This window comes from Nipponia nippon, unplaced genomic scaffold (assembly GCF_047370975.1).
Source record: "Nipponia nippon isolate SJK-2023a ecotype South Korea unplaced genomic scaffold, ASM4737097v1 scaffold_2, whole genome shotgun sequence".
NCBI lineage: Eukaryota > Metazoa > Chordata > Aves > Pelecaniformes > Threskiornithidae > Nipponia > Nipponia nippon.
Genome location: NW_028262336.1, coordinates 28,884,705 through 28,911,187, shown reverse-complemented (window position 1 = coordinate 28,911,187; position 26,483 = coordinate 28,884,705). Strand labels below are relative to the sequence as shown.

Sequence of the window (26,483 nt, the reverse complement as noted above, 5' to 3'; positions counted from 1 at the left end):
CCTGGGCTCCTCTGCAGGCTGTGGCTTCCTCCAAGGCACGCGTTCACCTGCTCTGGCCTGGGTGCTCTGACCTCTCTGTGAGCCGCAGGGGGACAGCCTGCTCTAGCGTGGGGTCTCCAGGGCCTCCCTGCTTTGGTGCCTGGAGCTCCTCCTCTCCTGTGGGTGCTCACGCTTTTCCCCTCACTGCCGGGCAGCGTTTTGCCCTTTCCTACACAGGCTTTCCTCCAGGCACCACTGCTGTGGCTGCGGGGCTCAGCCGGGCCCTGCCATGGGTCTGTTGGGCCTGGCTGTGTCCAGCCTGGCCTCTCTGCACAGAGGCCACATCTGCAGCCCACCCCATCTTGACACCTGCACCCAGTACAGTGGGTGCATGAGCCTGTTGCAGGGAGCTCACGACTGCAGGAAAGCACCATCTGTCATTGTTACAGCTCTTCGCTCTTAATTGTGCTCCTTACCCAATATTTGAGTGTAAAAAGTCAAACGAGTATTGAAATAATTAAGTATGGTCTGTGGTCCATGCCTACATTAATTTTTGTTGCATGCATCTCTGTCACCCTAACCCTTTGAGAGCCTCCCCACTCTCAAAATGGCAGCCTGACAGCAGTGAACTGCATCTCATTCTAACGGCCTTAAAAATAAATGCTGAGCAGCAATAGCTAGCGTGATGCAGAGCGCTGGAATCTTTCAGCTGAAGCCCCCTGTTAAGATTCTTCTTGGAAAGTAAACAGCTTATATGTCTCAGAGTAGCTTGAAAGGAGAACTGCACTTGAAACACAAGCCACTTCAATAATTAATCCTTTTATTGCTCTTGCCAGTGCTACTCCATTTCACAGCCAGAAGGGAGTGGAAGGCTAAATCAAGTCTGGAACGATCCTCTTATGCCTAAATAAGGCTGCCATACAACAGCTACACTAATGCTCACTTTATAGTCAGTTGCTGGTGTGGCTGAAAAATAAACTCAGCAAGTTTTCGGAAGGATTGGCATACTGATCTAGTCAGCTGCACAAGTGCTGCTGCTGACTGTAGGGGTAATAAGAATACGTAAGACTGCCCATTTTCTTAGTAAGGTTGTTGTGAAAAATGCACTGAATGTAAGCAGCTGCTGCTCTAGCACAGAGGAGCCAAGATTTTATTTATGTGAAACCCACAGTGAAGCCTAGCCTGGGGAGAAGAGAACTTCCAAGTTACCAGTCACGGCAAGACTAGTTTTCTTACCCCTCTGGTGTAGAAAGCCTAAGCCGGAGTGCCCGTAGCAAAGAGGAGAGAGATCTGGGCTCTCAGCCTTACCAAAACACCAGCGTAAGGTTCCCATGCAAAAGAATTCCTAGAGAGTTTACAAACTGAGGGCTCCTCTATTGGACATAAACCAACAGTGGAAAAAGAGCTGATGCTGAATTTGTCCCAGCTCTAAGATGTGTAGGAAGAAACAGCTTCTTATGCTTGGAACCCAGTCCTAAAATACACACGGAACAGATGATAGCCGAGATAACTGTAGTTCAAAATTATAACCGGTCCCTGTAAAGTGAAAGGGTTGCTGACTAAGATGTATAGCACTTGCAGAAAACTAAAAGTAGCAGTTGCTTGTCTGTGCCAACTCCCAAATTACTCAATAGAAGCTCAAAGCTCTAATTCTGAAAAAAAGTTTTATTTAAAAGTAGTGAAAACACTGGAAAAGTATAAGTTAACCATTTGTCAGTGTGTCTAAGAAGCATAAAGTATATTCCTGCAGTTGTATACAGTAGCTCCAACACTTAACAACATGATTTGCAAGTCTCTGCCTTCTTTCAGACCACTTGAAGATGGCTATGCATACAAGGCGGCTTCTCAGATGAGTTACAGCAGTCGCTCATAGAACAGGAGATAGGCTTGCGAGCTCAGCACTTTCGATGTGGGCACAGCTTGTACGTGGGTATCGCTGATGTGGAACCACTGTCCTTTTACTGGTTCAGTTTCTAAAGCTGCCATAGGAAGAATTTAGGACTAAAAGTTATTGCAAAGAATTGAAGCAATCAATCAACCCTGTTACTGTTCTGCAGCAAGGAATAATTTGTAAAATATTTCTAATTATTTACCTTGAGGAGATTGTCCTCGAAGGACAAGATCGGAGAGATGGTTGTTCATACTTCTCATTTTCGCATAAGCAGTGTAGTGCCCAGACCTCATTGTTCCACTATGTTCAACAACTCCATAAAGAGAGTACAGTACTTTTGTATTCCCTTCAGCCACGTTCTATGGAAGCAAAAGTTTAGGTATGATGTCAGCCAGCTACTGGGTTTTAAACAAGGCTAGAAAACGCTTCATTTTTTGTTTGCTGACGAACGGGAAGTTGGTCATTATGGATTCATGCAAGCACTACAGCCATGATCAGTGGAAGCACACTGACTCAAGCACAAGTTGTACTTCCTAAGTTATCCTGTATTATCACACAAAATAACTGAAGCTTGACAAGCGTTCTACAAAGATTCTGCTAAGCAGCTTAATTGTGAAAGCACATTAGAAAGCACATGGGAAAGGAGAATCTGACTGTTTTCCCACTTACTTTGCATTTAACTGTACAGAAAGGAGCCAAGTCTATCACTTCTGGAAACTTGATATGCCTGTTAACCTTCCGTAGGTTAAATCCAGCCTTAAACAGACAAAGCAGAGGAAAACCCCATAATGTTAAAATGTGGGATATTAAAGCCATGCTTAGTTACTAAATGTTTCAGGTTAAAGTTTCAACAATACAAAATTAGTTTTACACTACACAAAATTGGGGAAAAGCATCTTTTTTTTTTTTTTTTTCCCTCCAATGCCCAAGGTTTTCCAGCACTACCTCCTTGCCTCCACATGCTGCACTGGAGCACAAGTTACGACGACTCTTCAGCTCACTCTTACGGTAACTTAATGGTAGCAAAAGTGGAAAAAGAATCAGCTCTAATCTACTTATGTAACTACGAGGACATCTCTTGCTTCTCAGATACTGTAGTATGCCTGAGGATCTAATTTTACATCGTCAAAACTGATGTAACTTCTACTCCCACCTTATTTAAATAATCTTCCAGTATCAAACTGGAAAAACAAAATGAGAAGATGACAAATGTTATTTCCTTAATCATGTTACAGTCTCTTGGAATAGGCTACATGTGTCCATTTTCTCTGTGGAATTGCTTTTCATCTACTTAAAGTCACCTCCCTGATTTTTCAAGTATTTTGACCAGAATACGGAACAGCTTTAAATTTAGAAGATGCAATACTGTCTCCCATCCCCATTCCTTTCCTCTTTCTTTCTTGAAAAGCTAAAGCCCTAAATTAAAAATTTTCCTACAACTTGGAAAAAAAGTAAGCCATTTCACGTCAGTGTCTATAAATAGGACTTAAGTTGCATTGCTTTCCATTCATCCTTTTTCTTTTTTTCCTCCTTCCCTCAGTAAGGCTCGGAATCCTCTCTTTTCCAATTCTACTAACCTATTTGTTACATTCATTTAGTATGGGATCCTATTCTATCTGTTCTGAAACATAAGAGACCATGAATTTCTGTAGTAGCAGGAAACAATGCTAAGATACTGCTTAATACAGTAAGCAATAACAATAGTGAGGGAATATATTGCAAATAAGCTCACAAAACAGTGTTTTCCAGGTAACTAATGGAATATTCTTTCAGGAAAACACCCCCCAAGTCCTCAAAGACCACAAAAACCAATGCTGCACACCAATGCCTTCCAAACCTTGGGAAAAAACCTAAAACAAAACAGTCTTACAGGAAATGAAAATATGCTAACATTAGCTTCAAGTTAAGCTAGTACTATGTGCATTTATACATACTAAACTGATACTGCATACCTACACATTTTTGTAATATCAGCCTGCTACTTACCTGTTGAAACCTCTTTAAGTGAAGAGTTAAAATTGGAGGAGCAAGAGAGATTAGCATCTGCTTTTTGGCATTAGTATAAACATGCTTCTTTTCACCTGCAGAAAAGAAAAACCATCAATGATTAACATCTAAACACATGTTACAGCAAGAATTTCTTTATTTTCAGTGTTTCTTGCTCATTCTCTACAACTCTCATAATCAGAAATTGCACGCGGCTTTTATTGGCCTTTTGAGCAAACACCAACGTGATTTCCCTATGACTGTCAGAGCAGAACTTTCACATTTGAGGAAAGAAAAGTCAGATGCTAAATAGCTACTCCCTACATTCATCCACGTAATGAATTTTTAGATTGAAATGCCATTTCCCTCCCCTCAAACCCAAACGCACTCTTCTTTGCTCACTGTTCTTTTTCAGTCCTGCAGTATTCTGTACCCAAGCTTGTGAGCCTACTGTTCCGGCTCAATTAAGAACTCACTTGTATTAATCTGTGTGACAGAGGTTCTCACAACCTACCCACTGAACACTAGTTCAACTTATCCAACTTAAAGTTATGCAAATACCACTTTAGGGACATTCCCCCCCTTACCCACCCAAGCAGCAGAAAGGGACATATTTAAAGTTTTCTTTTAAACGAAAATTTGTCATACTTTTTATGTTCTTCTTTGGTCCATAATGTCTTTGCGTACATACGTCACAGAGTAGTTTATTGGTCTCAGTAAGTTTTTCATTACGGGTAAATTGATATAAACAGTGATAGATTGAACCTTCTTCCGGGTTCAGATCTTCCCTGTTTGCAAGAGTACAAAAAGCTGTTTCTGGATCTTCAGTCAATACTTCACCCATCTTGACGGGAACAGTTTCAAGGTCATCTAAGATACTCATATCAGATTCAGCACTGGCACCCAAGTGTAGTTTTGAAAAGCTGGTAGCAAGCTCTTCCTCCTCATCTTCATTTTCATCGTCCTTATCTTTCAAAGATAGGTTGTCAAGGCCATTGACAAACTTTATAGGAGAATCTAAGCGTTCCATAGGGAGATCCACGAGAGACTCATTTTCTACACGCTCTTGTTCTGGCTTTCCTGTATTTTCATGCAGGCTCTGAACTTCTGTACTGTTTCCCTGTATACTCAAGTCTTTTTGAGTTAAGCAGTGATCTTTGCAATCATTTGATGATTCCTCTTCTTGCTTCATATCAGGAGTTTCAGAGTTAATTTCTGCCTCTGATTCTTGGTTATACTCGACATCTTTTTCCGACTGTTCAGTTGCACAGATATCCGTCAAGTGAAGCACCTTTCCTTGAAGTTTTTGCTGGCGGCGCTGGCTCTGCAAATTGGAATACATAGTATGTAAGAATACAAAAAAAAACCCAGAGCAAGTTTAAATTATATTTAGCATTCCTTACCATTTCTTTACCAAAATTTTTGTAGCATGGCATAGCTGCAAAGGGTGGGAAGGGAGGTAATAATCTACGATTTAATGATCAGACATGATCAATTCGACCAATACTGAGTTTATCCTCACTCAGATATAGTTCCCACTGCTCCTTGTTACACAGTATCTTCAAAATACAACTAATGATTCCCTTTATATCTTCCCGATCCTTTCTTATGTCTGTATGCTGAAGTTTTGTGAATATTCTGGCAATCAATGACTGGAGCACAGCTGCCCGACACAAATTAATGCTACTTCAGATAGGCAACATAAATTCCACATTCCTCTGGATATTAGCTTATTCCTAGCACAGCACCTCTTAACAGAACACGTTAACTTCTTAATAGCAAAGACGTAGATACAACTGGTCTTTTCAGTTGTGCATTTGAGCAAGGAGAAATTCTAAGCTGTCTCCTCCTCCTCCATCGAAACCGAGGAAGCAAAGAGAAGTTGTTTTACCAGAAGTTGCAAGCACTTCATTAATAAAAGGGAAACACTTATCAAAACCAACCTTGGCTTGTTTTTTGGCCTGTTTCTTTGCTTTTTTCTGAAGGTGCTTACTTGTACCAGGGGGCTCATCTCTCTGCTTAAGATAACAGTCATTGATTTTATCCTCTTCATCTTCAGATTCCTTTTCTTGTTTTTTTTTAACGTTTCTCTCATTTGTGATTTTTACTTTCTATAAAAAGAAAAATCCACAAAACAACCACAGAAGTAGATATGTTACTGTCCTGAATAACAAAAATAGTATTCCAAAGAAAACTGTAGGGATGAGATGTTATCTGAGTTTTCAGCTCACGATACAACATTTTAGTGACTATAACATACAACTAACTCATTTATGCCACCCTAATGTTAACAAAAGGGGTGCCTCGCTCCAGAGGGAGTCCATGTGAAACAATGACTTGCAGAATGAAACTATGAAAAAGTAAGACTATCAAGGGCCAAATTCTGAACCTGTAAAGGGGCAACATTACCTTGGGCTCTAACAGATGTAAATCTCATTAAATTCACTGAAAAGTAACATTTTACACAAGCAGAGACATTTTCAGTTGAACTGCCTGCCACAGAATTTGTTTGCTTCTGTTAAAATTAAATTTGTTTGTTGCAGAAGACATGTGACCCCTTTGGCTGAGGGGGTTTCATTTCAATATTTACTCATTAGCTTTTGTGTGAGCAGTGCTACATAACAAATCTGAAATATTACATATACAGATTATCAGCATGAAACACAAAGCAAATCAAGTATTTTGAGTGTCTAGAGATCGATCAAATAAATCAGTATTGATCAAATAAGTATTCACGTACTATCCTACCAACGTTTCTTAACTTTGTTCAGTAACCTGAATATTATGAGAAGTATTCTTGGACTCAGTGCAGAAAAATGGACAAAAAAAGTAAAAAAAAAACCCAAACCACCAAAGCATTCAAGCACCCACTAGGCACCCATCACTGTCATGCAATTTAGTTCAGTTTTACAACCGTGAAGATGAATTGGGAAACATTGTTCTTTGCAACTCAGTCTGCTACAATAGTGAGACAACATTGGAACATACTAGATTGTTCCCTAAGCCAATCTCTACATCAGAAACACTGACTGGCAAAGCAGCAAGATCACCAACAGACTATCAGTGATTTTCCAGAGTCAATTTATGAGCTGCAACTTACAAGAACAACTCTCATGAAGATCTTATTCTCTGTCTTTCTGGGCAAATTTATAATTTTAACTTTCAAAAGAAGCATTTAGAAAGATGCATAAATTCATTCCCTAATGATTATATAACGAAGGTGTTTTCATATCAGCAAACAAAAACTAAGCCAAAAAGCAAGCATGTACAATTTCTTACCTGATCATCTAGCACAGGAAGTGACAAATCAAGGAAAGGCTCATGGACCAAGGATACCTTTAAATGAATATTTAAGAGCCCAATTTAATTCTGTTTGGAAGTGGCTGGGTTGCTGTCAATAGGCTTATTTGTATGTAGCCTTGTTCGCATTCAATGCATGCTTTCACTTGTGCATATAAACATAAAACACAGCTTATCTACCTTCACAAACAGCTATCCATGACCAAAATCTAGCAGTCATATTACCACAGAAATAAGCAAGAAATACTTTTACAAATTTCATTTTTCTAGTGGCCTAGAATGTGAGGACCCAACTTGGGGCCTATGAGATTGGTATCTGCAATCTGTCGTGACGTTCACCTAGCCCACTCACCAATACCCTGTATTACTTCATTCTCAGGATGCACTATCCCAATAGTGCCTTCTTGCTTAACTGTCCTCCTGGCAATCCCACAGTCGTTCCAGTGTGGGAAAGGGAGAGACCTAATCATCTGATGAAAAGGAAAGGGCCCCTGGCAGCATACTGCTGGTAGCAGAACAATTCATTCACTCTACAATTTGTACCACTGGAAGGTGTTTACCAGGAATCCGAGAGCGAATTCTTCTGGCAGAGGCAGCTTGCTGTTGCCGACCTCTTTTTCTGGAAGTCTTTTGAAAGGGACTGAAAGATTAGCTTCGTAACATAAGGGAAGAAAGACTCCAGCCAAAGCATGCCCCTCTTTGAAAAGCATGCAGCTAGTCAACTCAACTCTTAGAACTGTATTAACTGAAGCAAACCTCTCCAATTCACTTATTTCTACATATAATTACTTTGGGGTTCTCCTGCAGATTACATAAAATTATACTCTAGGCTATTCAAAGCAAGCAGTTTACTTACAGTTCTGCATTCTTCACACATAATTGTACTGGTTAATTCTCCGCCAAAGATTCGATCTACAAAACTTCGTATTCCCTTTTTCTTTTCATATTCTGAGAATTGACAAGGTATATAATAAAGTTAATAATATTACATATAATATACTAGCAACCAATTTAGTTATGGCATATCAAATACAAAAAAAGAGAATACAGTATGCAAGATGTATGATGGAACATGTTAGCCTGTTCTAATTTCCTCAGGAAGTACAGCAAGATTCTTAAATTAAGATCCTTTCATGTATTTTTACATTTTTTTTTTAACATTTTTTACATTTACATTTCACCTTTACCACTTTCTCAACTCAAACTTTCCCTATTTTCTCAGAAGTACTGCATCCCAGTAAGAGTTCCTGTTTTCTCTCAGGATTTAACTCAAACAACTGTCTGAACCTAAAAAAAACAAGCACCAACTTTTGTCTGTATAGGTGCCCTACAAACAAAACCAAATTCCTCAAGTTATATTTTCAGTGTAGCACACAGTCTGAATTTAAACTTGCTCTTCATCTTCTAACCTAAGTCATGTCAAAAAGTTTGAAAACTCTTCTGTTCACCGTTTGGGTTTTTTTTATACCACTGTTAAGTAACAATGGACTATTAGGACTGAATAAATCATTACATTCATGTGCTAATATTTTAATTTCTTACACAATATTTAAATATTAAATACTACCTAAACATATTTTAATGTCTATGGAATCAACTCTCTCTCACACTGTTAAGAAGGAAACACCACCAAGTTCAGTAAGGCATTTAAACAGACTAACACTATTGAGCCTTATATTCTAGATACACACATATTCAAGAGATGACATAAAGTTGAGCAATTAAACATGTATCTTTTAGTTGATACTATTAGCGTTACTTTGTGCACTTCAATGAAACAGAAGATTTTAAATTATCACAACATCAGTAACATCTATTTTACCTTTAATTTTCTTTTTAAGTTCTTCTTCATTTTGTTTGTTAGAGTCAGTCAGCGCCTTCAGTATTCCAACACTTACTTGCTGAAATTTTCAAAACAAATACACACTGTAAAATTTCCTAAACTAATTCAGTTAAATAGTTCATTTTACGAAATGTTTCAGATGGAGGAAAAAGTTTAATCATCACCAATTAAGAAAATCAATACAAATAACACAACTACCTGCAGAGACACAAAATAGTTCCTGTAGATATTAAAACACATTATCAACCAAGAAACAAGACTGCAACCATAATGTTGCAATTAGACTGATTTTCTTACATACTAAGAATGAAATACTTTCACAAATTAAAACTGGCAAAAAAAAAAAAAAAATCATGGAATTTCCACAAGTGAATTTCCAGGCATTTCAGAAATTAAGACAAAAGGACATTCTTTAGGGTGACTACACATACTCCAAACCCACTTTTTCTGCAGAAGTTTTGGACAAGTCAATCTATTTCTGAAGGACAACAGACATTTATATTAGAAGTGTTGAATTAACCAAAGACCTTTAGAGCACGCAAAACTGAACCTTTCTACTTGATTTTATTAGAAGAGCATAGAGAATAACCAGTACACTGCTTTCCAGAAAGGCAGAAATTATCATTACCTTAGAAACCTAGATAATGTGTGCAATATATGTAAGAGATATAGGCCACAAACTTACTTCTTTCTTTGAATTGTTTTGTTAAATGAAAACAGTAATACCCGTGGCTGCTCCTTCATAACTCCACTGCTTAGAGGCTGCCCAGTTATACAGCTTTGCTGCTAATCTGCTTCAAGTAAGTGCTATGGGCAGCACAAACCACTCTACAGAGGTTGACTTATCTCCAAAAGAACGTTCTTTCGCCTGTCAGCACAGGAGAAAGTCTTGGTCTGGGGTATGAAGAAGAAAGGTATGCACGAGTATGAAATTTAGCACTCACTTGGATTTCTTCTGCTCTCATTCCATCCAGTAAGTAACGAAGCAATTCATGACTGTCTTGCTGCTGATAACCTTTAAATCGTATTGCTCTGTTAAATAAAACGATAATTGTAAAGTTTAACTGAACTTGGAGATAGACAAAGTAAAAACAATTCATACCAGACACAAGAGGACAAAAGTCTCAAGCACGTATGTATATAAAAGCAACAAGTGTCTACGTAAGGCATTTTCTAAAAATATGAAGCTAGCTAATCAGAATATGTCACTGAATATCTTTCCTTTTACTTCTACTCATTTATATTTTGCACTTTATCCTCTTCTTTCAAAACCTGTATGTATTATACAAATTTTATACGCTGTGATGTGAGCTGAAGGAATAAAAGGGAGAAAACTGACCTTCTTTTTAAACAACTAACAAACTTTTCATACTCACTATGACGTGCAATTGTACAGATACTCACTTTTTACAAACCTGAGCAAAAAGTTCCTTAGGAGTGACCACCCCTTTTTTTGTCTCTTGCATTTCTGTCAGGAACTGATACATGGCTAATGTCAAAGGACCTGGCTGATCTAGTTTTATCAGCTGAGGTTCCTGTTTTAAACAAAAGCAACAAAATTGTTTTGCCTTAATTTCGTGACAGATTCTTCTGGAGTAAGTTTTTCCTTATCTAAACACTTCAGATCTTGAAAACATTATTACAAAATAGAATACACAAAATTCCAAAATGGCAGTAAGTTAATCTGACAAAAACAATCAACACATGGTTTCTCATGAGATGATACCAAAACACTAGGCTAAGAATCATTAATTATTTATTGCTGAGTTGCAACTCCGGATTTCTTGCTTTTATTAGGAAAAAAATACAATTTCTTAAAATGCACAACCCTTCTTTCCCATCCAAATCCCTAACTGTAATGACAGGTGTGTTATTTAAGTTAGCGCTGCGGACATCCTCTAGTTTCCTATTTTGCATTTAGACAAGTGACACTATAGCAAAAGTTACGCACTTTCATCCTTTAAGTAACTTAATCACAATGCAAGCACTCCAGAGTATTGAATCACTGCTCTTTCACTTTGAATGAGAGACCTCTGCTGACTTCAGAAGCAGCTTTATGGAAGTCAATAGTGAAGTTCCCACTGATTTTACAGCTTAATCTTGTTAGTATTTAGCTGAACCAGCTTTAAAATCCAGAGATGAATATTGCTTGTTTCTTTAACAGATTGGAAGGGTGGGGAGAAACACTGTGGAGGTAAAAGCATATATACCATGGATAACTCGGGTGACTCAATTTTAACTGTTGCACCAGGCATTTTAGCTTCTTTAAGCAGCTCCCTCAGGACTGGAGTTTGTGATAAATTCTGTAGAACATAAAAGGAAGAAAAAGATTGGTAACTGGGGAACAAGAGGAAGGGCAACAGAGTTCCACTGGTCGTGGAATTTGTAGCAACCAGATTAGCAGCAATTTATTTTTCTCAAGCACAGAACTAGAGTGGTAACTACCACTCTGGAAATTCTAACAGTGTTTAACAGTTAAAGGTACATTCCGTACAGCTAATGAGACTTCCAAGTGTCCTCTCCACATATTACTTTAGATTGCAGAAACCCTAAATGTACTGTTCTTCTACAGACTGATCTTTTGACAGTCTATTTACCAGTGTCTGTTTCTAAAATCAAAAGGTAAAATGCAGTGTGCATATTTGCTTGGTTTAAAACATGTTTTAAAAAAAAAAAAAAATCAAACTTTTATTAAAACCTGCAAGTACAGTGGGAATTTTGTTTGAGTAAAAGAGACAAAGAGCACAAGGTTGCATGAAAGAGCAAGTTTATTCTATTCAAACACTTCTTAGCTGAGCAAGACACACAAGATGGCAATACAATATGCTCATCCTGTTAGTATTTACTTTTATTTGATTTCCTGTTGCTGAGAAAGACATTTTTGTTTCAGTAAACACCCATGGTCTTTGGGTATTAACCTCTTGTATTCTACAAGGTCAGCAAGGGTGATGTGCCAGACTATTTTTTTTTTTTTTTTTTTTTTACTAAACTGGGAAGTTGGCATGCTTAATCTATATCAGTGAAAGATGCTGTCCCTCACAGACAGGGCAGTTTGTTATAACTTTCCTTAGAGCAAGTCTGAACCTGCAGCTCCATTTCTTTGTATTTCTCTGGGCCAACGCACTGTTTTTAGAATGAACCCATCATTCTTGGTAGATAAAAAACACATTCTAATCGTGTCATTGTACAATACTGGGGATGAGGTTGTTGTGGGTTGTTGGTTGTGGTTTTTTTTTTTCTCTCTTGCAATTCAAATTTTTTTTAAAAGCAGCAGTAACTACCATACCTGCATCACTGCATTGAAGAAACATGTATTCCCCAAGTTACTAAGTCCTTTCACAGTCACTTCCAAGTTAGTACTTGAATGCGAATTCTCTTCTTTAAGCGAGACTTCTTTTTCTTGCTCATTTTTGCTGTCTTTTTCTACTTTTTTATTTCCAAATTCTTTGTTCTCTTGTTGTTTTTCTACTGAAATAATAAAAAACCATATCACATATTAACCAAGTAACAGAGAATGGGCTAGGAAAATGTTATTACAGGCAGCAGCAATCTACACTGTTTAAAACTTAAATATATGATAATTAATTCAGTAATTATATAAACATAACACTACTGTTTTAGGTTCTTAAACTGTTTAGGTAACAGGAGTTAAAAAAAGAAACAAACGAGACCAAACCAAACAACCAAACAACAACAACAAAAAAATAAAAAAAAAACCTGAAATGCCATTTCAGATCAGTAGACAATTTAAACATGCCACTTGGCCTACAAGCCATTCATGCCAACAATCTCTCGAACTCTACATGTGTTATCTGAAATTTCATTCCTGTTGCAAAATCACCTATGTTAGGGCTTTATACACATCCATCAAGATGGCATCTGAGATAATATCCCTTTTGACATGGCATATTGTCTGAAATGAAATGCACAGGCCTCCCACTGTCAAAGCATTCTCATGTTCATTTCATGAACCTGAAGAGATGGAACTGGAAGGTTTATATTTTTCAAGACACATTAAAGATATTTTCCCAAAAATTACTTTGGCGTATAGCTCAAAATTTCAATGACCTGTTTAATAAAACAATAAGGGAATTACAGGTAATTTTCAGAATAACACCCACACTGGTTCTGCCAGTTTGGCAGTCTACTATCGATAAGGTTTCTGATAAATAGGGCTGCGAGCCAAGATTAACTTTAAAGTAATGCCAGCTCAGAGAAAGCATGGAAACCAGGCAATACAAGAAACAGATGGATGGACAAGAACAGATGGAACACCTGAAACAGACAACTGCACCCAGATATTCATCCGTTTTCCAGTTCAAACCTGAGAAGAAAATTCTGGCAACCAATGTGAAGTTCAAATATTAGACGTAGAGAAATTACGTGTCTGGGAAGACTGACCAAAACCACTCAAAGATTCTGGTCCTTGTGGGAAAATCTCAGCTGCCTCCTGAACAAATACTCAGAGACAGCCACCTGGCACTGCTGGATGGTTGTGAGTTACTTTCTGAGTATGATTTCACCCAAGCGTAGGACAGCATTGGAATTTTTGATAGTCATGAGTTATAGCATTTATTTTGATATGCAAAGTCTTCCAAGTTTTCTAGTGGAAACGCCTTGTACAAAAACAGTTTTGCCATTGTACAAACTGGAGTGTTTTAAATACCCACGTTTGCAGATAGACTGCAGGCTGAACACACAGTTTTAGAGAGTTCTGAATGCACTGCAGCTACCTACACTAAATGTACAGACCCAGCAGACAAATCCTCTTGTATACTCCTTCCATTAGGAAATGCGCTGCAACAGCTGGAGACTTAGTCATTCCAGCTGATACATTGACAAATACCTACAAAAATACTTTCAAAAAAATCAGATCAAATTATCCTTAAGCAATGACAATTTTCCTTCAGATCTCAAGACAGACTGAGCAGTACTGATGAATAAACACAGCACTTCTAAGTACTGAAAGTCAATTCCTTACTCACAGAACAATCAAACATCATATTTAAAAAAAAAAGCCACAGTAAAATTGCATTTGTTTCCTTCTATTCCTATATTTCTGGTCTGTAAAAGTTTAGGGGATACTGAGAAAAATCCTGGTCCAATTAGGTCCATGGACTAGGATGTTACTTATGCTATCAGAATTCTGACAAAGGAAAAAAAAAAAAAAAAAAAAGGAAATTAGCTTTTTATTTTACCAAAAGGTGCTTGAAAAGTTAAATCTAATTTAGTGTACATTCTTGATTTACAGTACTGTCTCCTACATTTAAGGGACTTTCTGATTTACTGTATGTACATAATCATTACTTACCTGTACGTGATGAGTCAGTACAAACTTGTTTTCTAACATAATCCACAGTCTGACCCAATCGGGTTGAAGTATTATATAGGACTTCATTATCACATATGTAGCACCTGTCTCCGCCCCCCCAAAAGAAAAACAATTAATCCTATTTTTTTGCTATTGTTTAAAAATCCTAAACTATTTATTTGTTTGATGCAGTTCATTACACGAAGCTATAAAATTACGAGATCTATTTTAAGATTTAGAAGTCTTAGGAACAGTTCAATCAATTTCTGATCAAGAAAATAAAAAGGTTAAAAATTATCTTTACTAAATTATTTCAGTGACCGGAGGTTGCAATTTACAAATATAAATTAGACCCTTAAAATATCTGCTTAGAAACCTAGTCTGCAAGAAAAATAAATGCAGGGAAAATTTTGCCAAAATCAAGAAACTAAGATATCAGGCCCTAAAGGAAAGGACTTAAGAATGTTATGGCATGTAAAAATATTCTGAGTATTCTAGCCAAGCAAGTACTTCATTATATTTAAATTGGATAAGGATCAAATCAGTGTCCTCCATTAGTCCTGCACGCTTTTATTTGCTCTTCCGTTGTGGATATAAATCTATTTGTCTCTTTATGAGCAAAGAAGTCTTTGGTTAGGCCACTAATCTGTTTTAAACAAAATTGTGAGAGAAGCTGCAGTGACAAAAGCTCAAGTAAGAGTAAAATTCTGCCAGAACACATACAGCTGAAGGAGAGTTGTATGTACCGATTTCGTAGTTCTGCCCAATCAGCTCTTTGAAGAGGTGACAAAAGGTATTGAAGGGAATGCAAATACTTCTGCACTTTGAAACATACCAATTACAGTTCTTAGGCACAAATGCATTTAGCAGATTTCAGGATTACCATAAATCAGACTCTATTTTCTGATACTAAAAGCAGTAGAAGTCTGCAGCAAAGTGCTTCCCTAAATCTCTAGCATCCCTGGAATTAGCTGCAATTTTCACATTTCTTCATGTCTCATTGAAAAAGCTGGCTCAGCCTTTGGATCCCCGAGTGTGTATTTATTGTCTGTTTGGTTAATTATAAAAATAGGCATTCTCACTCCTGGAATAACAAATGAGAGTTACTTCCATGGGCAATTTTTAACATCATAACTTTTCATCCATCAAAAATTTTGATCAAAGCCTTGAAGGAATCAAGGGATTGGAGAGTATTTTTTTCAACAATGGCTATTTGACCAGTGGGGCAAAAACATTAAGTAGATCCAACTGGTAAGTCATACCAGTACTGAAAATACATACAGTAACACTTGTTGTAACCCCAGAAGAGCAGAACTTAATGAATTACTAGAACTCTCCTCTTTCTCTCCATGTTCAAAACCTTTTCTTTTAACCAATTACAGGTACTGTTCAAGTCCAATTTCAACCACATATGCATGCACAGTATAGAGAGACATTCACAGCATTAATAAACTCTGATCAAAAAAGCTTTTGGCTTTTGCTTTTATGTACTAAGTCCACTGTGAAATACAGCTCTCTATTGTGGGTTTGAGTTATAACAATAATTTATACCCAATATATCAATCTCTGTATAATTTCTTGTGCAAGTTTGTATAACCAAGAAATTCTAGAAGGAAGCAAAATATCTTGCTTAGACAACTTTACCTCATTCACAAGTATTTTGTTAAAAACTACAGAAGTTTTACAGCAGAGAAAATAAAGCCCTTTAAAATAACAGTTTTAAAACTTATTTAAATTGACAAAAATCAGTTCGCTAGTTCATTAGTAATGTATGTTATTAATGTCCATTTCCATTCTAGAGTTCAATAAAAATTCTGATCATTGCATATAAGAGTGCTAAATATGACCAAGTAAAGAGATGTTATCTAAAATTACCATAATGACAAATAGTAAGTTTAAAAAAGGTTATAGAGCAAACTGAAAACTCTTTATGTAAGGCACGGTATTTCTGTATGGTACAGTTTGGAAAATTAAGATTCCCCCTTATACAGTAACGTGCTATTCCTTTTAAGAATATTCCTTTCAGAAGAATTCCTTTTGAGAAGGAAATACTATCAGAGAGATGGAATTTGTATTGATTGATCCAGTAGCATCTTTTAATTCTACAGTTCTGCTTCTTAACTATACATATGGTATTAAGAAGTCATATTTATTGGGAAAATAAAAAGTGAGTAAGTTTGTCACTAACTGTGCATCAGAAAGTAGTTTCTCCCAAGGCTGAAAGTTAAGATTTAGAGCTACATAACAACACATGTTTCTACACATCAGTATTATGACCAAGTAAAAGCAGTAAAATATGAAGTCAACAGAATTTACTAGTTGGTCAATTTCAACTTCAATTATGAAAGTTTTCTAGTTACAAATTTTAGAATTTATTCAGCAAATCTCAGCAAAGACTGCTGGGAATTCTGTGTGTGGAAATGCTTTATAAATTTCTAGAGTTAAGTCCTAGAAATCATAAAGAAAAGAAAACACAAATTATATCCCAGCCTCTGTTGCCCTCTAGCTATGTCTTATAACTGTTGCCTGACAAACTCACCACACACTCCAGTTGTCCAAACTGAGAACCAAACAATGGGGATCTGATCTCGGCGTTGTATAATGCTTTAAAGCATGCTGTTCTTGAGAATTTCTGCCACAGCCCTATAATGTTGATAACCAGAAGTGTCACAAAATCCAGTTGACTATCAATGAAACATACATAAAGTCAGAGTATAAACAAAGGATTAAAATGAAAACTGATTAATTATGTTAAACTAATTAGGATGACCAGACGGGTCTCTATTTCAAGACACTTATTTCTGCAGAGAGAGAAGTAACTTACTGGGTGAAGAACAACTATCGAGTTGCTCAGGAACCAAACATCTAATTTACAAATTCCAGTTTGAACAGCTCGAAGAAGGAAACAGAACAAAACCCAAAACCTCTTCAGCATGCATAATTCTAAGTTTAATAAACTAAAGTTAGCACAAGATCTTATTGTAAAAAATCACAAGTTAGGAGCATTAACAAAAATTTTTATTTTCTTAGCAAAATAATTTGGACTTTATAGGAAAGTCCTCAAGATGGTGTTTTAGCCTTAAGTCTGCTAAATGCCTTTGTGCCACGCTTTTAAGTATCTCATTTTCAATTCAGAGCAGACATTTTTCATCACACTAAAGTATATCAAATCATTTATGTAGCACCACATTTAAAATAAAAAAAAAAAGAGAGAATATAAGAGTTTAATTAGAAGCTCCCTTGTTCCACTATATTATGAGGCACTGAAAGATATTAAGATTAACTAACAACAAAACAAGATATACCCTATGGCCACATTTTAGACATAACCATATGGAAGGGCTTTCATCAGTCTCCTCCTCAGATTTCTCTTGTGTCTTGTTGTCCGCCTTGCAGTCCTGACAAACATGCCATTCCACGTTCAGCAGTGCCTTTTTCAGATGACCTTGTTCCAGTCCTTTACGAATATGCTTGCACACAGGTTCTACAAAATAAAAAGCACAAGAAGGATGTAGGTATCATAACAAATGCAAATGTTTCTAGGCTTCAAAGACACAGACAGCAATCCAGAAGCTAGGATAGCCTTTCTAGAGTTGAAGAAACATTGACAACTTAGCAGACGTATCAGAAAGAAACCCTTTGTGACCCCCATTCACAAACAGGGGATATTGTTGCTTCATCCTAAACTACTGCGTTACCAAAAAAAAAAAAAAAAAAAAAAAGCATCACTCAAATCTACATCTAGTCAGAGGAGTTGACAAAACCTTTGGGTACAGACCTACCTACTGTGCCAGGCTGTGGGCTTCTATTATTGTGGCGTTATGATTCCCACACCTCCCAGGGAGCAGCCACAGCCCACTGCCACAGTTCCCAGTCACCAAAGCAGCACCTGGCTGGCCTATAAAAGTGGAGATTATGGAGGTTATACTTCCAGCTGAGCTGCCTCAGTGAAATTATGCAGACTATAGTAAAAAAAAGAATGGCAGAGTCATTCTACCTATACCATTGTCACTTCGAACTACAGCACTACACCCTACTTGGAGCTACACCTTCTGGGCCTGGTGTGAACTCCATCTATTTAACCAAACTCTGCTAAGAATGGTTATACCGAGAACAGGCACCTGACGCTAACAGCTACTATCAGGAGTTTAATTATCTTATTTCCTTTTTGTTTAATTTTTAAGGTTGTTGGTTACACTGTCACTTGCGTGAAGAGAAGCTGTCTGTAAGCCCAAGTCACGTACAGAGAAATTGCAATTGACAGACAATGTATATGGAAACTGATTCAAGTTCTTCCAAATGAAAAATGAGGAACATATTTTAATTTCCTTTTTATTCTGTTTTTTTTGTTTTGTTTTGTTTTGTTTTGTTTTTTTTACAGTGTAGGTTTTAAGACATTTAGCATCATTAGCCTACAATTCTTCACTATTTGCAGTTACACGTTTAAATTTGGAAATACAGAGTCAAATATCCAACAGCACAAAGAGTTACCTCGAAAGTCAAAAAGCAGAGTAAACAAAAACATGCTAAAGGAAAAATGCTGTATGTACTTAATACGTTAAAAAAAAAAATCACATTTTTATGAGACTATTATTGAGAAGAATTACATAGCCGTTTACAAAATTCAACTGTCTTAAGTCCTTTGCTACAGAGGTATTTTTATTGCTCAGATAGCATAACAGCTCTCAATCTATCTTTGTTGAGGACCATATGCAAGATTACAGCCTCGAGATAGCAAACTTTTCTTGGCATGAGCTGAAACTCGTGAAAAGTTTTGTACCTACAGTTCTGTTTCTGTCCAAGATTATAGGATTTTACCACAGTACAAATGCTAGCCAATATGAACCGATTACAGATGTTTAGATGCATTCTTTAAGCCTTTTTAAAAAACACAAGCTTCATCTACCACTTAAAAACTGTGTTTTTTAAACAAACCTTTTGTATATTGGCCACTACTATACAGTGGAATTATTCACAATGATCAGTCTTAGCCTACATCTGTGGCTTTACAGGACTTTGTCAGGGTAACCTAGCCTATTTTTAGCCAAAGAAGTGAGATGCCATCAGCAATTGCACCATAACTGAATTTTTTTTGCTGAAAAAAAATGAGGCACAGTCATAGCAGACATTGATCTTGACTCCAGAGGGGAGGGAAAAAAAAAAAGGGACAAAAGAAGCTAAAAAGCCATAGGAGACAGAAGCTACCACAAGACCAGGACAACCAGGAAACAAAAGCAGAGTAGACTTGAATTTAAAATAAACAGGCCATCACACTGAGCCTCTTGGCTAAAACTGTAAGTGCTCTCTCTCCCAGCTAAATTAGCATGGCTCAACTTGTTTCCCCAGTTGGGATCAACAAAAAAAAAGGGCAAGACACAATCTGTGACCTTATAGACAAGATGGTAGAAGAGAATGCCACACAGCACGAGCAAAACCAAGAACTAGAATAACCAGGGTAAACAAAGTAACAAATAAAATTTCAACAGAAGGGTGAGATCCAGGTAGAAGGATAACATTAACAATTTGGGATTTTCTCTAAAGGAACAGAAGGCAAGGAAGAGAAAGGTTTAAATGAAAAAACACTATGACTAGACAGCTGAGCTGTCCAGGGCCAGTACTAAGTTAGTTGCTAGTGTAAAGAGAAATGGTTTCACAGAAATATTTTACTCACAATCTTTTTTGCTGAAGTGAGAATCTTCTGCAACAAAATCTTCATTAGGAAAATGCTACTTCAACGTATTGTGACAAGCTTAGCAGCGCACTCTACAAACCCGTCATATTCTGAGGAACTTTACACAATTCAATACAATCTGTGTACCAGTAAAGAACAGTGTCTCTGAGTTTCCTGAAAACCAGAAAATAATCCTGGTTTTCAAGACAGGATTATTATTTTCTAGCATAGTTAGAAAAGTAGCAACACTAATGTTTCTTGGTAGACCTCAGTTTCAATTATACAAACCCACACTTGGTAAATGAGACTTCAAAGCCAGTGACTAGTGTAAAGGTCTTCTAATATTAATGAGTTTTCAAGCCCTCTTTGAGGTTAAAACAAACATTAGGACCACAGACTTCTCTGAGGAAACACACCCAGCGTATCCAGAGAGTCATCAGACGGTGCAGTTTTGCCTTTGATCCGTTTCTTTCCCATATTTGCAGTCTGTAATTTTTCTTACATGGAACAGTGACCTAGCAAAGAGAAACAGTAAATTAGAAACTAGGTTTTGGTTTTACTTGTTCATTGCTAAACAATAAACTATTTCTATGGCCAAGATGCCCCCTTGAGGTGAATTAACTTGTTTCAATTTGACATTTTCAAAAGAAAACAAATTGATTATACTTTAACATGAAAAAATTGTAACTGTTGTAGAGGCAAGATCACAGTGTGAATTATAAAAACTAAATGATTTAAAACCTTAAATAAAAAGCATTGCACAAAAGAACATGATGGGAAACTTTAGTATCAAAAATCCTATAAGCCTTTAGGACTTGTACTTTAACTAATAACACAGGGATTTTAGGAAAAAGAATTGGGTTTGTCCCAATTAAATCTTCAAGTTTTTTGCAATTACAATCTTTCCGTTGGCTTTACCGCCAATTTCTTGTACTTTTGATGAAGTCTGACACAGGCAAATACTCTAACATGTTTGAAAATATATAGACAATGGGAGTTCTGATTTTTCAATTTCTTCATTGGGGGAGATTTATCATCGTCTTCCCAACATATTGAGCAAATAATTCAGATGGGGTCTGCTATTTGGTATGCCCATAAACCCTTCTAGACAAGGGTGATCTACCACTACAGAGTCCTAAGCCAAGTGCTTGCCTTCAAAAAGTTGGCTACTGCACATATGGTAGGACATTTTTAACTTCTAGGGTTGGCCTAACCCTGCTGTCCACCCTTCACGTAAACACATTACTAGCACACCACTAAATCTGACGGGTAAGATCCATCCTCTCAAAACCATTTCTTAGCTCGTACCCAGCAGCACACCAGCCACAGAGGACAACTGCCTGCTTGGAGCTGTCACAGCCGAAACACGAAGCCAGCCCAAGAGAATAAGAGAGAAACTAAGCCTCTGAAGAGTTTAGGCATGATCCCAGTGAGGACTTTTTGTATGAAAAACCTTTCCGAAGCATGCTTTCAGGACAGACGACCCCGTTGTTAAATGACAGGTAGGCAGCCACTTCATCAGGAGTACAACTATCAACTTTTGCAACGGAGCATCCAGTTTGTTCAGAAAAAGAAATGCCAGTTCATCCAACAAACTCCCTCTATGGCACACTTTTCGGCAAAAAAGCTACAACGTTTGATCCTATATGAACAACTAAATCGTTAAAATCCTTTCCGAATTGACCTTGCTCCCGCCAGGAAGGCGGGACAGCGCCAACACCTGTAGCTGTTAATTTAACCCTCGCTGTGTTTGGCCAGACTCGCCTGACAGGCTCTTCACCAGCCTTTTCCACCCAACAGCCCACACGACGAAAAGCTAAAGCGATAAAACGACGTTTTTGGGGGTTTGGGGTTTTTTGTTTTTTTTTTTTGTTTGTTTGTTTGTTTGTTTGTTTTTTCCCCCAGAAAAAAAGAGCGGTCTGCAAACGGCCAAAACTGCACCTGCGTCGGACAGAGACCCGGGAAAAACGCCCACAGAGGCACACGCCGGGGAAACCACCGGGGCGCGGCGGGCGCCTGCTCCGGGCCGCAGGCCGGGCCCCAGAGGCTCCCCGCCGGGCGCCTGTCGCCAGCGGGGAGCCGACACTCCCCCTCCCGAGGGCAGCGGTGGGGAGCAGGTGCGCCCGGGGACTGGGCGCTCGGCTGGGCGCCTGTCCCGTCCCGTCCCCCCGCCGCCCCCCGGGCCGCCCCACTCACCCCGTCCCGCGGGTTGAGCCGGGCCGGGCCGCCCACGTGTGCCGCGGCCCCGCCGCGCACACTCGCCCCGCCGCCGCGAACCCCACGCCGCTGCAACGCCCCGCCTGCTTCCGATTGGTCCGCGCCCGCCTCCCGCGCCTTCACTGACAGGCGCCGCAGCCAATAGGGAAAGCCGACTCTCCCGGCCGGAGCGGAGGTTGCGGAGCGCCGGAGGAGCGAGTCCCGCGGCTCGGGGAAGGAGGGCGGCCGCGGTGGTAGGAGCCCGACGGCAGGACCGGGGCGGGGCTTCCGTCCCTCACCTGCCGATGCCGCGGGGCGAACGACTTGGTAGCGCATGGCTCCGTCTCGGGGCAGCTCGGCAACTTCACCTCATCCCCGGGCTGTTGGGCGACGGTCAGCGGCTGCCATGCGCGCTTCCGGCGCGCTGCATTGTGGGGCCGTGAGGACACGGGGCGGGGGGGGGGGGGGCGGTGAGGGGGCCGGGGCCGTGTCCGCGCATGCGCGGGCACCTCACCCGTTTACGTGGAGGTGGTTGATGAGCTTGGTCCCAAGCCCTGTTTTTCTTTTCTAATTTCTTCCTTGCTTAGGAAACAGCAGACATGACTAACCGAGAAGAGGCCGAGGTACAAATTTCGGAATTAGACTTACTCGCCAGCATGTTTCCTTACGAGGAAGAGTTCACCGTGACTGACCAGCTGGCTGTAGCAGAACTAAAGCACTATGTTGAAAATGAGTCTGCAGAGATGCCGTCTTCAAAAGTTCAGTTTATACTGAATGTAAAACCAGAGGTCTCTAATGCCTCTATGGTATCGTAACCACCCTTTTTTAATTTTTATTTTGTGGGATTTTAGGGCTTACGTGAACTGAACATCTGCTCATTTTTTTTTTTTTTTAGGTGGAATTCTCTATGGCCTGTGCCTTACCACTTAAATATCCAACTGTTCTACCAGAAATTACTGTGAGGTATGGCATTAAAAGTACAGCTAATAAAAGCACTTAGAAGCCATGGTGTACTACATAAATACAGTTACAACAGGAAAAAGCAGTCCCTTTTTGATGGTTTACTGTCACATTAAGCCAGATGGACAACAATGTGGAAGAAAAACAAATCTCCAGGGTTTTGATTTCTTTGGTGTCCTCAGCAAATAAGTGAGAAAAATGGGAAAAGCGTGGAGGAGTCCCGTCTTCTGTACAGAGGGGCTACATGTAGATACTGTTCATAGGTCTGATGCTCAAGAAGAGAGACTGTTGTCCATTTTGACAAGGCTTAACACTAACTAAAGGAGTGAAAAGTTAGTTAATGGTCTTATTCTTCCCTTGTCAAAATGCTGTTACTCCCAGGCTTCTGTTATTTTTTATTGGAACATTTATGTTTAAAGCAGCAGCCTGCATATTACAGGAAATTAGTTCAGCCACCATACTTACTTTTCAAGTACCTTTTTATTGATTTTAATTTACAGATTGGTAGTACTATATGCAAACTCAAGAGTTAGCACACCAGTTAAATACTAATTGAGAGCTTTTCATAGCTAATATGACTTAAGTATCAATAGCAAGTGCATACCATCTAAATATGGCCTTATTTTTTTTGGCAGCTTGAAGTAAAACTGTTTGAAAAACATGCTAAATTGTAAGCCTGTTACAACTGCATTTGTATTTTTCTTTTTCTTTAGGTCATCATTATTAAGTCGCTCTCAGCAGATTCACCTGAACTCTGATCTAAAAACGTATTTGATGCAAAACTGCAGTGGTGAGCCCTGCATGTTGAGTGCAAGGGAATGGGTTAAAGACCACGCCGCTGCTTACATTGACAAAGAGCTTTCGTCTTCCTCAGTGACAACGTCAAATGCCATGCAGTCAGAAGACATAACATTCACTCGATTGTGGATCTATAGTCATCACATTTACAACAAGCAAAAAAGAAAGAATATTATTGACTGGGCCAAGGAGCTCTCTCTGTCAGGGTTTTGCATGCCGGGGAAACCAGGTGTTGTTTGTGTAGAAGGTCTACAAAGTAGTTGTGAAGAGTTCTGGTCAAGGTTAGTTTTTCTTTGTGCTTAAATGCCATTAGTAGTTAGAACATTACATGTTTCATGTTGTATATGTGGCCACAAGGTGGGAAATCCAACCGCCTTCCAACCTATAAAAGTCTGCAAAGTATTTGTGTTTATCATAATGTATTTACAGGTCTGAGTATCCACTGTACTGTTGGTTACAGCAATCAAAGCTACGAGTACTGCACGGTGCACGTTTATTTCTGTTTTACCTTCCTCTGTATTTCAGTTGTATAGCGATGGACTGCAGTACCCCAGTCGTGTTAGATACGTATGCTGTTACATCGCTTTACGTTTGTGTTCTATTCTGCTCCCATCATTTATATTTCTGGGTGATGCAGACTAAATGAACATCGTCGTTTGATTATAACAGCTAAGAGGGTAGGAGAATATGAGAATTCTTAGCACAGGCAAGGCAGAAGTGAACACTGAAATTGAAACCACATCTTCATCGATTATTTTGTGAGGAATAACATTAAGGTTTTTGAATCCCGGGGAGATATAAAGAAACAAGCTCCTGCTTATGGGAGTGTTTTCGTGTGAGTAGTGTTTCTATGACCAGCTAGGGAACCATTATTTCTGTCAACATATATGTACAAATGGAATTTATTGACTTCTGTGAAAATAGCTATTTCATAGTATTTTCTAAAACAGCCTTTATTTTATAGATTCATATTTCTCCAATTGCTTTCAGAGTAAGAAGATTAACGTGGAAAAGAATTCTCATTCGGCACAGAGAAGATGTTTCTTTGGAAGGTGGAGGACATGCTGAGATTCAGAAACAAAGGAAGTTCTCCACTCTGGAAGAAAAATGTTTTGATGCACATGGTGCCAGAGGAAATCATATGGATTTGGGGCAGCTATATCGTTTTTTAGAAGAAAAAGGATGTGCTGACATTTTTCAAATGTACTTTGGGGTTGAAGGGCATTGAAGGGGTTAAAGATCACCACAGGCACAAGTTGTGATCTTTGGAAGTTAATCCTCGTAACAGATTCCTTAGCTGTTCTGCAACAGTTGATCAGAGAGGGAATTAATGATTTGTGGTTTATATGATGAATCCAGTTTTCAATGAAGACGAATATTCAGTGAAATCCTGAATAATGAAAATGACTAAATGAATGCTTTATTACACTTTCTGGTTTTAAGGACATTTAGGGCACACATCTAATTACAATGAAAGAAAATATGTTTGATGACCTACTGGGCAGTTAGAGAATTATAGATGAATGAATAGATGGAATTATGGTGAAAGTATACATGAATAAGAAGGGACAAAAATGAAGTGTGAATATCTCAGGAGAGGAAATGTGATGTTTACATTATTTGTTACTGTTTACATACACTACATGAAGACTTTTTTGTAAGAATCTTTTCTTCTACTTTCTACCTGAAAGCATATTAAGCCATGAGATTAATGTTTTATATTAAAAAAAAAAAAAAGGAGGGACGAAGTTCACAAAAGCCTTCTTCATGCAAACAGGATGGGCTAGGATGCCTACTCTGAGGCGTAAGAATTTTCCATAGGTGAAACTGTGTGTGCGGGTAAGACAGATACTGTAGTGGCTCCACGACATCTGTAGCTGAGGAGTCGAGGCTGTTTACTCGTGGAAAAGCAGAAGCTTGCCAAGGATCGGGCTCTCTTACAGCACCCTCCAAAACAGTAAAACGATCCTTACCCTGCTGAGTCCCCAGGTCTGCAGTCCACTAATTTGAAGCGCGTTATGCTGCAGATGTTTTTGAGCCTGGTTTCAACAAAGTTGTGTCAATGAAAATGACTAAATGAACGCTGATTTGTTTCTTTGCTTATGGATTCTGTGTCTAAATGACGCACATGTCATAAAAAGCGGACATTCGTTGCTTCTGATGTTGATTAATTATTTCTGCGTGGATCCCATCGAATGCCTAACGTTCCGATCTCTGGCACGGACTGGGACACCTTTCGCAGCGATGCTTGGCGGTGATTTCATTCGACCAGCGCAGATTTGCCTCTATTTGACGCTTTGCCGACTCGTCAGTCCTTGTAAGCGTACAAGAAGACCACAGCTTAATAAAGGACCCGGGATACACTTGAAGCCTCCGCGCCTTTGAGATCCATTGATGGGTATACGAAGCTTAAGGCCATTTCAACGAGATGACATCGTCACGTGTCACAACAACGCGTTGGCGATTACTAGAACTGCTTGCCATTTTCCCGCCGGCACCGGCTCGCTCGCTACAGACACGTTGCGAGGAGGCACCCCCCCCCCCCCCG

At 38.8% G+C, this 26,483-nt stretch overlaps 2 protein-coding genes across 12 annotated transcripts; one reads left to right on the top strand and one right to left on the bottom strand.

The window, feature by feature from the left end:
- Nucleotides 1-1,628: 1,628 nt before the first annotated feature.
- USP16 (ubiquitin specific peptidase 16) lies at nucleotides 1,629-22,620 on the bottom strand. 7 transcript variants are annotated; one of them, XM_087755939.1, is made up of 18 exons: nucleotides 22,477-22,620; nucleotides 20,398-20,496; nucleotides 17,616-17,794; nucleotides 16,850-16,953; nucleotides 14,311-14,414; nucleotides 12,286-12,464; nucleotides 11,210-11,302; nucleotides 10,404-10,534; nucleotides 9,944-10,031; nucleotides 8,979-9,057; nucleotides 8,013-8,104; nucleotides 7,136-7,192; nucleotides 5,800-5,967; nucleotides 4,505-5,180; nucleotides 3,857-3,951; nucleotides 2,540-2,626; nucleotides 2,073-2,229; nucleotides 1,629-1,958 (listed from the first exon to the last, which is right to left on the bottom strand). In XM_087755939.1, the coding sequence occupies exons 2-18, from the start codon at nucleotides 20,456-20,458 to the stop codon at nucleotides 1,834-1,836; spliced, it is 2,475 nt and encodes an 824-aa protein (XP_087612065.1). In that variant the 5' UTR covers nucleotides 20,459-20,496; nucleotides 22,477-22,620; the 3' UTR covers nucleotides 1,629-1,833. The 7 variants fall into 7 exon arrangements, with proteins under 7 accessions (XP_087612065.1, XP_087612061.1, XP_087612062.1 ...); XM_087755935.1 differs by having other exon boundaries at nucleotides 12,286-12,467; nucleotides 22,477-22,619; XM_087755936.1 differs by lacking the exon at nucleotides 22,477-22,620 and adding an exon at nucleotides 22,178-22,305 and having other exon boundaries at nucleotides 12,286-12,467.
- Nucleotides 22,355-26,472, top strand: RWDD2B (RWD domain containing 2B). 5 transcript variants are annotated; one of them, XM_087755945.1, is made up of 5 exons: nucleotides 22,355-22,431; nucleotides 22,765-22,983; nucleotides 23,073-23,140; nucleotides 23,851-24,216; nucleotides 24,926-26,472. In XM_087755945.1, exons 2-5 carry the CDS (start codon nucleotides 22,777-22,779, stop codon nucleotides 25,161-25,163), a joined length of 879 nt encoding a protein of 292 aa, XP_087612071.1. In that variant the 5' UTR covers nucleotides 22,355-22,431; nucleotides 22,765-22,776; the 3' UTR covers nucleotides 25,164-26,472. The 5 variants fall into 5 exon arrangements, with proteins under 5 accessions (XP_087612071.1, XP_087612070.1, XP_087612073.1 ...); XM_087755944.1 differs by having other exon boundaries at nucleotides 22,377-22,504; XM_087755947.1 differs by lacking the exon at nucleotides 22,355-22,431 and adding an exon at nucleotides 22,452-22,570 and having other exon boundaries at nucleotides 22,765-22,935.
- The last annotated feature ends 11 nt before the right edge of the window (nucleotides 26,473-26,483 follow it).

Bases quoted from the DNA above. Each gene is read 5' to 3' on its own strand.
- USP16 (XM_087755935.1), bottom strand. From the start codon at position 20,458: ATGGGAAAGAAACGGATCAAAGGCAAAACTGCACCGTCTGATGACTCT. The intron at 16,954-17,615 runs GTATATCTTGTT...TCAACATTATAG, and splicing joins GTCTAAAATGTGGCCATAGG to GGCTGTGGCAGAAATTCTCA. The intron at 10,032-10,403 runs GTGAGTATCTGT...TTTATTTAACAG, and splicing joins TTTGCTCAGGTTTGTAAAAA to AGCAATACGATTTAAAGGTT.
- RWDD2B (XM_087755945.1), top strand. From the start codon at position 22,777: ATGACTAACCGAGAAGAGGCCGAGGTACAAATTTCGGAATTAGACTTA. The intron at 22,984-23,072 runs GTATCGTAACCA...TTTTTTTTTTAG, and splicing joins AGGTCTCTAATGCCTCTATG to GTGGAATTCTCTATGGCCTG. The intron at 23,141-23,850 runs GTATGGCATTAA...CTTTTTCTTTAG, and splicing joins CTACCAGAAATTACTGTGAG to GTCATCATTATTAAGTCGCT.